The 12,131-nt window shown below is 44.8% G+C and overlaps 1 protein-coding gene across 1 annotated transcript in view; it reads right to left on the bottom strand.

Moving 5' to 3' along the window:
* Window positions 1–8,896, bottom strand: part of celf5a (cugbp, Elav-like family member 5a) — a 313,262-nt gene extending 304,366 nt beyond the window's left edge. Inside the window, exon 1 of the mRNA XM_063201389.1 lies at window positions 8,530–8,896. Coding sequence (XP_063057459.1) covers window positions 8,530–8,896 — 367 coding nt within the window. The remainder of the gene's footprint in view (window positions 1–8,529) is intronic.
* Window positions 8,897–12,131: the final 3,235 nt, after the last annotated feature.

Genomic DNA, 12,131 nt, shown 5'->3' with positions numbered 1-12,131 from the left:
AGCTGGTTTTCTGGGGTGGAGTGGGGTGCGGGGTGGGGTATGTGTGAGGGTGGGTGGAGAAATGGCCTGTGACGACCCAAAGGGTGACGTTGCGGCAGTGAAGTGATTCACCAAACGAGACTCCAGAGCAGAGTATGTGCATGAGAAAGAAAGAGAGAGAGAGAGAGAGAGAGAGAGAGAGAGAGAGAGAGAGAGAGAGAGAGAGAGAGAGAGAGAGAGTCACACGGTAGCCGGCTGATGAGGGTGACAAATGTGGCCGGGGAATAATGACTCGATCAGAACGGCTCGCGGAGGAGTGATTATGCATTGTGCCATCAAAGGAGGGCCCTTATAGATGGCGGTGGCCCCCTTTTTTTTCCCTTCCCAAGGTCTTCTCAGACCTCCATCACGGCAAGTCAGGCAGCAGGCACTGATTGAAAAGAGGCCCGGGTGTTGCGTTGCGTTCTCCTCCTCTTGATTGGAAACGGGGAGGGAGAAAATATCTGTCCCCTGCCACTCCTTCACACCGACGCTTAAGGATTTATGCAAAAATCAATGCAAAGCTCACTTAGACAGCCATTAAGACACTGTAAAGGAGGTCAGTTTCTTTTCTCTCGCACGGGGAAAAGAGGGGGAAGATGGAAGACTTGCAAGACGGGTGGAATGTCAACATATTGTGCTCGGTTAACATTTGTAACGACGCCATTTGATTCGAGCTTGTTTGCTTGCCTTGTTTTGAATAAGGCAGTCATTAATTGAGCCAACAATAATCCCACACATGCAAAAGCCAATTTGCCCCTATAAATATCCCAAATACTCATTTAGTTAATCGGAACAGAGTTGGTTAAGCTTGTGCAATAACCGAGTGCTGTAATTGCAGAAATGTGAGTAAAGCTCCATGTAAGAACTTCACAGCAGGGCCTACAGCAGTCGCCCATGTCATGCATGGAGAGATGGCAAAAATTATTTCCTCCCCCCCTCCCCTCTTCTTTCATTTTTTTTCCTTATTTCTTCTCTTTTTTCCGCTTCCTTGTCTTTTTCCATGTTCCGCTTTAATCTGTGTGCGATAACACATCTGCACTACTTACCAGCCAATCAGAATGGAAGGAGTGTGCAGCGGAGCCTTATCGTGTGCAGGGAAGCGTCTATAGCGCCTGCCTGCCTGCCTGACGTTGCGTTGCGTTTGCTAGGCTGGTGTGGATGGAGGAAGAGGAGGAGGAGGAGGAGGAAGAACAAAGGGGGGGGGGGGCAGAGGAGAGAAGAGGTTCCCACTGTGGGCACCAGCTGCTTATACCCCCCCCTACCCAGTGCCCATCCGTGCCCTCCCTTTCCCTTCCCTTCCCTTCCCGCACCTCCCATCCCTCCAGCTCCTAAGAGCAGTAGCAGTGTTGGGGAGGAGGAGGAGGAGGAGGAGCAGGAGGAGAGGGGGGCTGAGGGGTAGGGGTAGGGTTGGGGGGTAGGATATACTGGGATGGGCTGGCAGGCAATCAGTGATGTCACGCCAGCAGAGTAGCGATGGCAGCTTAACCTATTTTCGGAAATACCACAGATTTCTATTTATAACCGCGCTGAGCAGTGCACACTTCCTCGCATCCCTGATGGATCCCACACACACACACGCACACACACACACACACACACACACACACACTCACACACACACACACACACACACACACACACACACACACACACACACACACACACACACACACACACACACACACACACACACACACTTACTTTTTCATCCCTGTGCTTTGTTCTTTCCCCTCTCTCTCTCTCTCTCTCTCTCTCTCTCTCTCTCTCTCTCTCTCTCTCTCTCTCTCTCTCTCCCTCTCTCTCTCTCTCTCTCTCACCTCTTCAAGTTCGCCCTGTCACAAAGCATCGTAATCATCACCATTAATGGACTCCACGTGAATATTACAGTGCCAGCACTTGCAGACAGCACACATTACAGACAGCAACGCTGCAGAACAGGAGCACCACTGCTGTAGTCTGTAGCTCGCTGGCGTTGGAAACCTTGGCAACGCTGGCAACACTAGTGTCGACGTTCCGAGATGCCTGCCACCCCGCCGAGCCTCGATTCACTCCCCTTTTGCCGGCTCCGCGCCTCTGATGATGTTATACATCTGCCAGGCTTTGCCCTCTTTTGCTAGAACTACCACCCCGCTACCACCACCACCACCACCACCACCACCCTCAAACACCAACACTGCCAACACAGCCAGGCACCCACCCACCAGCCCCAACCAACTGCACATGAAATCCCTTTGTTGTCTCCACCCTTCCCCGGGATGTGGGGCACGGCACAGCACATGGCTTTAAAAATAAATAAATATCATAAAATGAAAAAAAATCTCCTTCAAGGAGACAACATGGCACGGAGGCACAAGGCCCGATTTCAGCACCTTCTCCCGGCACCTCCAGATTAAGACAGCCGTGCGTTTCAGTGGCTCTGACAGTCTCCAGTCACGGCTGGTGCTCAGCTCTCTCACCCCTCTCCCCTCTCCACACTCCACACTCTGCTCTGCTCATACATGCCTGCCGGCATGGGTGTCTATCTGTCTGTCTGTCTGTCTTTCAGTCTGCCTGCCTGCCTGTCTGTCTGTCCGTCTGTCATTTCTCTCTCCCGTCCACTTGGTTTGTTCACTGTTCGCGCAGCAGCCACCAAGACCACCACTGACAAGCCCTCCCGGGCTCACACTACTACTATAGTATGCTACTACCACAGCCAGGCTTCTCTCTGAATCTGCCACAGAGGGTCTTCCATCGCTTTGCATTTTTCACATTGAAAAACAAACACAGTAAGGCTCCACTGACTCTTTGATTTTTTTCCCCCAGCACAACACTAATAGGGTTTTGGTCTTTCTTCTTAAAAAAGAAGGTAGGAAAACAGCACACGGGAAGACAAAATAATGGTTTATCCCTTTTTGTTATTTTCGTGCTGCTCCTATGATTGAGGCATTCTCGCTTGAGTTCCCTTGGACCGTTTTTAAAAAAACAGAGAGGGATTACGGCAAACATTACAATAAAAATCTCTTCGCTCCGTGTTATTTCATTGGCCCTCTTCAAAATGAATTTCTGCCCAGCCGACCTCAAACATAACATTAGCCGAGTATTTCTCAAAGCACAGTTAAGGAAAAAAATAAAAAGCTTTTATCTTTGACTTGTCTGTCGGTCTCTCGTTCTCTGCCCGATCTCCCACCGGGTAAAAGCATTATCTTCAAGCTCAGCCCATAAAAATCAGAAGCCTCGTATTCGCACAAGCACATCAGGGAATAACTATGACTGCCCTAAACAAACGTGACAATCTAATGCAGTCAGTTAAAGATTTTATGTCTGTTCAACATCTTATCTCTATGCCGCCTGCATTCCTACATAACATATATTCACATTCGCAGGAGAGAATACTAAACCATATCAGAAAGCCGATTGGCAAGTGTCGAGTTTGATTCAGTGCTGTTGCTGTGCTTTTTAAAGACGGTTTAGGCTTTTACAATTTATTTCCTGTGAAGGCCACGTATGGGTGTATTCACTACACAAGAACGCACACTGCACACTACACTACACTACACAACACTACACTACACAACACGGGGCGCACACAATACAGCCTACATGGCCTTGGGAGGAAACGCAGTACCAAAGCAGGAGTATTTCTCCCTGTGCTGGGCTGCATTGGTAGCCATGTTAGCATGTCCCTGGCCGTGGTCCTGAAAAAAGCCAGGCAGCCACAGCTGTGTGCACTGACATTTTCACATTCTGACAACGTACAGTACCGCACGCTCACACACTCGCCTGCCCAAGCTACACAGTGAAGTCTGGTCAGCTTGCTACAACTAGCCTGTAGCCTTCCTGAATGTATTACGAGCAACTGTCTTTTTTGCGAATGCGATAAGTGAATATGAGTGAGTGAGTTCATTATTAGAATATGAAGGAGATGACAAATATGTGCGTACCTAGCAAATATGTGTGTACTTTAGGCCTATGACAGAGTACTAATATGTGAAAATATTTCAATTTCATCAAACCGTGCCAAAATCTCTGGTTATCATCACCATGAATACAGAGATAACAACAAATATATTTTGCATGCATGATGGCCAAAGCTACACAAGCCTCACAATGACAGTGTCAATATGGCTAGCACATACATGTACACTATGCCACATTATTGAAAGGTTACAAACTAACCCTCTGTCTTAAAAGATAACTTCAACACCACTTCATAGATTTGCATGGTCTACGAAAATGTATCGTGTCACATGAAAAAAAAAGTCATTGCTATTTGAAGTATTAAAAACATTTTGCATGTTTTTTTTTTAGTTGGAACGTTGGAATTAAAAACAGATCCCTCACAGCAAAGATAGACATGACATGAGAAGGTGAAATGAGCTCATCTTGGAGTCCAGGCCCACAGCTCCTGTCAGCCAGTGCCGAAGTGCTGCATCTTTTATGAGGGAACCCTGTTGCTTATTACAATATTTACAGACATTCAGCTGTTCTGCTGAATGGAGGTTTATTATTACATTCTATGAGTCTGGTGGCCTCCAAGCCCAGACAGCCCATCACTACCACATCATGTCATCTGCATAAATCATAGACTGCATTTGTAACAGCAAGTCCAGCGAAAAAAAGGGGAGAAAAAAACACAGCCACAGAATGCCTGCGAGTGAAAGCCTGCATGTGATTTTTTTTTTTGCTCCTGTTTGCTACCAGCTAATGAAACAACATTCATACATCGTTACCAGGGCAACCAAATTAGACGGTAACAAAGCAAAAGAAGTAACGAGGGCCATTTTCTCTTTTCATTTGGCTTATTAATCACCTCTGCCGATATTTCACTAGGAAGAGTACGAATGTGTCACCACAAAGCTGCTAAATGTTGAATGTCATCCGGAATGCAGTCGGCACCACTGCCCCTGTTCCTATGGCTCCCGAGGTTGGCAGCTAGGCAGCTCTATATCTGCGCCGCATGAATGTGAACTTTGCATAATTTGCCGGATCTGAGGCAGGGAAGGTCACAGATTAGTTTGGTCCTCTCTCCTCGCTCGGTGCCGCGGCCGCAAGCTGCTTTGAACCTAGTCCGGCTCGTTTTCATTTCTGCCGGCCTGTACCACAGCTCTCATTGTTGTATTGCTCTCCACAGTGTGTGTGTTTGTCTGTGTACGTGTGTGTGTGTGTGTGCGTGTGTGTGTGTGTGTGTGTGCGTGTGTGTGCATGTGTGTGTGTGCATGTGTGTGTGTGTGTGTGTGTGTGTGTGTGTGTGTGTGTGTGTGTGTGTGTGTGTGTGTGTGTGTGTGTGTGTGTGAGAGAGAGAGAGAGAGAGAGAGAGAGAGAGAGAGAGGGGGAGAGAGAGAGAGAGAGTAGGAGAAAGAGGGAGAGAGCCTGCTCTCGAATACGCGGGTACCCTGGTCCACAGCACTGGGTATAAAAAATAAAACTGCCATCAATATTTCAGTAGATTATTCCTGTGATTTAATGTGCATCGTGCCTTTGCCTGGTCTGTGGCAATATCTCTGGTCCCACTTATAAATGCATTAACACAACGATCCCCTGGACATTGGCTTAATATCGATACGGCAGTGAACAGGCAGAGGATGAGACTGAGCAGTCATGGTTGTGCCGTTGCTGACCCGTGCTGAATCACGACCAAAACCCTACTGTTAGAGTGTGTGAGCGTGCATGTGAGCGTGCGTGTGAGTGTGCGTGTGTGTGTGTGTGTTTGTGTGTGTCTGAGTGTGCATGATGTGTGAGTGATGTGTGTGAAAGACAGTGTTTTAATTGTGAAACGTTCAAATGAAGTATTAAATTGATAATGAGTCTTACATCCTGACTACATAATTTAGCTGATTTGCTCTTAACAAACAATCTGGCCTGATACACGCATGCAAATACTATGTGTGTAAAAAAAAATCCAAATAGGTGCATCTCACAAAGAGCCGGAGAACAACACAAACAGGAAATCAAGAACAAATAATGGCTTGTCTCCATAGCATGATCATCTGCCATCATATATTAAACTGACATCGAGGATGAATCCTCCATCGAAAACGGTATTAGACAACAGGAAACAAATCTCACTCACTGGATTTCCCCACTGGGCTCCCTTCACTAAAACCACCACTGTCTTTACGGACTGATCATCTGGGAGAAATTTCAGCAAACAAATGTCTCAAATCATCCATCCAATGTATCTCAGAGGAATTAAAGTCAACATAACTATTATGCAAGCATTTAATCATATAATGCAGTGGCCAAAAGAATATAATATATCATACCATCACCACCACATGCCTTTAATCAAATAAATATACTGTCTGTCAATTGAAAATACTCACAAGCAGACCCCAAGAGATATGAAATAATTATTATGAAATAATATGAAATGAACAGATTATGAAACATAGATACCACATAGAGCTGTACACAAAATAATCCATCCTCATTACTTTCTCAGAATTCCTTTGACCGATAGCTGACATTGTTTTTATCGTTTTATGATATTAATACTTCTTTTCATCTTGGTTAAGGTTTACTGCAATTGATTTGAGACAGCTGTACCCTATACTGTACCTTACTGAGATATTCATACATCACAACATGCTTTTACATTCAGCCTACCTTTCTTTGACCGTATATAAGCAATCACGTCTAACGACAATGGCAACAAACAAACAACAGACAATTTTTTTTTAATCAAACGCATCGTTTATCTCAACCTAGATATGACTCATCATCACCTGTGAGAAGTCTTAAGTGGCCAGTAACTAATAATACTGTCCATCCTGCACTTATTTGCAATAAAGTGAGTCTATACATTATTAAACCACGCTCTGAACATAATAAGTACTTCATATCAACACGTAGCACCTCAGGGATTTACTTTTATATTTCACTCAAATTCCAAATCAAAAGAAACAACAACATAGTCTGAATGTGAGACATACAGTATTTGTATACAAAGTAAGAAAAGATCAAGTTGTTATTACACCTTGCGCTGTCTTCACTATTACGCCTCATTAACATCTGATGTCCACTACAAATAGCCAACTCACTCCTTTCAAGCATTCTTTTAAATTATTATAATAGCAATGGACTCTTCAATCACGATCATATGTTTGTAACATTACTACAGCACTACCAACATTACCCAGATAAAAGTTACTCTGATTGTTTCAAAGGAACAAATAGAACAAAGTTACACCTCATCAGTGTGTGTGTGTGTGTGTGTGTGTGTGTGTGTGTGTGTGTGTGTGTGTGTGTGTGTGTGTGTGTGTGTGTGTGTGTGTGTGTGTGTGTGTGACTTCTCACATAAGGCCCAACAGGCAGACAATGATGAATAAGTATATTTTTTAGAATACACTCAATGGTAATTACAGATTATGCCTACATGACATTATAATTTACATATGCCTAATAATCTAGGCTACTACTAATAGACAACAGAAGTTCGAAGAATACACTACAGTACTGAGGCATTATACAACTATAACAAAGCTATAATACTGAGGCCTACATCATTAGACTGGGTAAAATCTATAGACTGTAAAAAATATCTGATGATTATGATTGTGATTATTTTCCTCACATCCATAATTGTGTTTTTTTCCCCACTAATCAAAGGCTATGTGTGAACACATGTGAGGAACCAGTGCGTAATATTATTGCGTACTCTGTGAATACTTATGGTTGGTGGCAGTTATGTGTGTCTCAAGGAGAAAAAACACTGATAGGGCCTATGCTTCTTGTTTAATGTGTGTTTCTTATTAATAACGTAAAAGGGATGCTATTATTGTTGCAAACCTATTTCTTTATATTGTGCGTTATCATGTTGTATAGACCATCTGTAGGCTAGTCACCAAACGGCTGGAGTAAACAACATTCGGCGCACGACTTATAGCTTCACATGCAGTGCTGTTTCTGTGTAAAGAAAGCAACGGAATAAATAAATGATGCATCTCTACGAAAAAGATGGGACGTTTGAGGGGGAGAATCTTTAAAAATGCATCTCGCCTCGCCTTTCTTCAATTCTAGGACACCGAAAATAGGCTAACCATAAATCGCACGTTGTTATTTCGCACGATTGTAACACTGAACACGTCATTGCCTTCAAATGTCGAACCAACACACCCTCAACATGTTACAACCGACTCGAATACACAACATTTCAACAAATTAAGCGCATTTCCAGCATTTCAGCCAACAACACACAACGTGCGCGCTACCTGTTAATGTTTCCCTATCCTACGATGTCTATGGCGCACGATTAATCAAGCACCAGATTTCAGAAGTAAAAAATATAAACAACGCTGAATATTTGGTCAAATGCGTATTGGCCAAGGGGCATGGAGGTAGTGCCGATTGACCATACCCATTCCTTAGTTGTAAAATGTTTACACTAACAGATTCGACATATTCACGTTAAATGCAGACTTTGAATGAACACAACAAATGTAGGTGAAAAATAGTAAAATTGCACCCGTTGCCATAAAGTTAATCAAACGAGGCCAGACTATTTAGCCTTGAAGGGGGGACACTCGTTACCTTTGTGCATGCCGGTGTAACGGTCCTTCAGAACTGTCAGCTCGTGGATTTTCCCAAACTGTTCGAACAGAGGTTTCAGATCTTTTTCCTCTAGGTTCCGTGGTATTTGCCCGATAAACAGCTTTATGGCATCTTGGTCTTTCATGGTGCCGTTCTCCGGATGGATGGAGATGGATTCTGACCCGTTCATGGGTTTAGAAAATGGGGTGTGAGGGTACTGGTGTTGGTGCGGGATGAAAAGGAGTGGAGCTTGGGTCGGTGGTGCCCCCGGTCCGGTCAGAAACAGGCTGGTGTGAGCGGGATGGGGCGATTGGGAATGCTGCTGCTGCTGCTGCCTTCTGGTTTCAGTCGGAGTGAATCTGGCCATTCTGAGCTGCTGGGAGCAGACTGGATAATAATAATGACAACACACACACACGCGTACGCACACACACACTGTGAGAGAGCAAGCACTCAGCTGGAAAGCCAGGCTCACTTTCTAGCCGACATTCACCATAGTAGCACGCACACACACACACACACACACACACACACACACACACACACACACACACACACACACACACACACACACACACACACACACACACACACACACACACACACACACACAATGAAAGAAAGGGGGGTTGGGAGGTATGGGCAAACGCGCCGTTTGCCGCTCTTGTGCGACACCTACTGGTGCAACAGTTGTGACGGAAAAATACTTTATTTTTCGATTTGTTTTATTTTGTATCAGAAAGGATGGTTCAAATTATAATGAAAAGTGAATGTTATTGCACGTCGTGCTGTATACACACAAAGGATAGGCTAATGCAGTACGTTTCAAAATATATAAGAATACTCGGGAAAATAATGATAAGCAATTGATGTTTTTTTGTTACTGCTCCTCCACAAAAAATAATACACATTAGCATTTTCTTGATCAACTTCAGCAGACCTAATCATTTCTCTCCTCGCTGTTTGACTCGGAGTAACATTTGTGCTGACAGCTAGTAAATGAAATTCCCTTTTCATATCCCCATTACTGGTCTTTAGAATAGAAGTCAGAGGTGAAGAGAGAGTATTGATTGTGTCAAAGCTAAAGCCTAAAGGAGAATTGTGCCAAAATAAATTCCTCTTCTAGAATAATACGCCCGCCCGCAGCAGCCTGCTATCCTTTCCCTCCATGGCATAATTTAGGGGGGAAAACTACACATGTCAAATTAAGAGGGAACCGGTCGGTGCACAATTACCATTCCACCAAAATGAGACTTGCCACAGCAATTTGCCAGCAGCCAGGCACCTCGGGGGCCAAATATGGGTCAGAGTCACATTAATTATGGTGTCCAAGCATTTAGACACGGTCAGCATGAGTGTGGTACATTTTTAAGAGGCTGAGCTCATAACACATACAGGACAGGACAGCCTGAAGTCTCTCTAGTGTGCGTGACCTTCTCACCTCTCCTGACGCGTTAACAGAGGGAGCAATGGAGCAGGCCCCACATGGGCATCCATCCACACACACAGCAGACAGAAAACACACAGTTTCTGGTAGACAAGTGGTTCCCAAACTAGGGCGTCAGAAGCCTTATAGGTGGGTTACACAGAGGTACTACTCAGGGGCGGAGCTATAGGGAGGGCGAGCAGGGCACTTGCCCCTGGGCCCAGGGCCCTCCTGTATTGGTGGTGAGGGGGGCCCTATTGTAAGCTTGGCAAGCTGTATAGGGGCAGGGGGCCCTACAAGTTTCTTGCCCTGGGGCCCTGTGTGCAATTCTTCCGGCACTGCGTGTACTACTGTGGGGTTGTGGGCATAGGGGACTGTTTGCATAAAACCTTTCATATGCTTTCATTACGAATGTAGCCATTCCATAAATGGTGAGTTGTAGTATTATACTGGATGATTAGCAAATGTGGTTTTCCCATTAAAATGTCAAGGTTGGCATCAGCACTGAGACTTTTGAGCCGTGTGTTGCTTGGTGCTTCTGCTCACAAAAAGTAATAATCACTAAAAGTAAAGAAAAAAGGAGGCTTGTGTAGAAAGAATGTTTAGAAATGTAGAATGTTTATTGTAGCCGAAAATTGACCAAATTCAATGGCTAAAATTGGAGGAACAGACATTTCGGATCTAGTGCATTTTCAATGCACATTGAAATGAACATTGAAAATGGAAAAATATATTCTTAGATCCATACGGGCGTCTCAGCAGAAAAAGTTTGGGAACCACTATCGTAAACCTTCCCTGGCTGCACTGCCTGTGTTCAGGGTCAGTGACAGGCTTGGCCGGGCATGGGACAAAAGTCATCTGAAAAGGCCCCAAACTCAATACAGACGCTTCAAGGTAATCCGGGACCCAGGACAACTGGCCCCTTTGTCCTCCCCTGTCACCTTCCCTGTCTATCTTGTCTGGCTGGCTGGCTGGCTGGCCGGATGGATGGTACGCTTGGCTGTGCGCTGGCTGCCTGGGAGCAGCAGACACATTTGTCGCTGTTTCCAGACCAGTATTCCCAGTTTGATATTAAAGCACCTTGGCCATCATATTGACCCCATTACATCAAGGTGTTGAATACTCACACACACACACACACACACCAGTGGTGTAGTCTACGTAGAACGCGGGTATACGGAGTATACCCACTTCTAAATTTCAGGGATTTCAGTATACCCACTTAAAATTGATTGATCCATTGTTTTGAATAGCACAAATATATACAGTATACCCACTTCAAAAAATGCTCAAATATACAGTATACCCACTTCAAAAAAGTAGACTACACCGCTGACACACACACACACACACACACACACACACACACACACACACACACACACACACACACACACACACACACACACACACACACACACACACACACACACACACACACACCACCCCCCCTTTAAAATTAGCCACAGAAGGAGTGGACTCCCAGGAATCTCTGGGTCAGACGGTACTGGCTGCCTCCTTGCATGTGTGCGGTTCATTTTTTTATTACCATTATTTTAACGAATGATGTCTTGTTTGGCTGGGCTGACTGGCTGTTCCAGGCAAGGGATGAAGCTTTGTAGAGTGAAAATAAAAGGGCATATGGAGCTCGAAGGATGCTGTGTGGGACGTGGGTGCCAGATATCGTTAGGCCTTGACACTGCCCACATGTGCTTTAAAGATATTGTGCAATGCAAAAATAAAATAATAATAAAACAAGAAACGTGATTACTCACCTGTCACTAGGCCTCAATGGCTTACATCAGTGGTTCTCAACCTTTTTTGAACAAATTGCCGCCTGGACTTCATCCTAAGCCTTCCAAAGCCCCCTTGGATTCATTATAAGCCTGCCAACGCCCCTTTACCATTCTTTAAAAAAATAAATAAACAAATGCCCCCAATCATGACAACTAAGCACCGCCCCCTCTCAACTGAATTCTTCCCTACGTTCCCATAGATTAAATGAACAAGCTAAACCAGCTGGCAAAATACTATACATTAAATGTCAGCATCTGTGAGTTTGTCTAGAAGACTCTGTGTGTGTGATCCAGACTTGGGATGGCGGAGCATGTACAATATCTGGGACGACCCCATTCTCAGCTCCTCAGCATTCTCTTGCCAGACCCACAGCAGAGCG

This window comes from Engraulis encrasicolus, chromosome 6 (assembly GCF_034702125.1).
Source record: "Engraulis encrasicolus isolate BLACKSEA-1 chromosome 6, IST_EnEncr_1.0, whole genome shotgun sequence".
NCBI lineage: Eukaryota > Metazoa > Chordata > Actinopteri > Clupeiformes > Engraulidae > Engraulis > Engraulis encrasicolus.
Note: the sequence above shows the minus strand (reverse complement) of the source record. Positions and strands in the feature narration are given on the sequence as shown.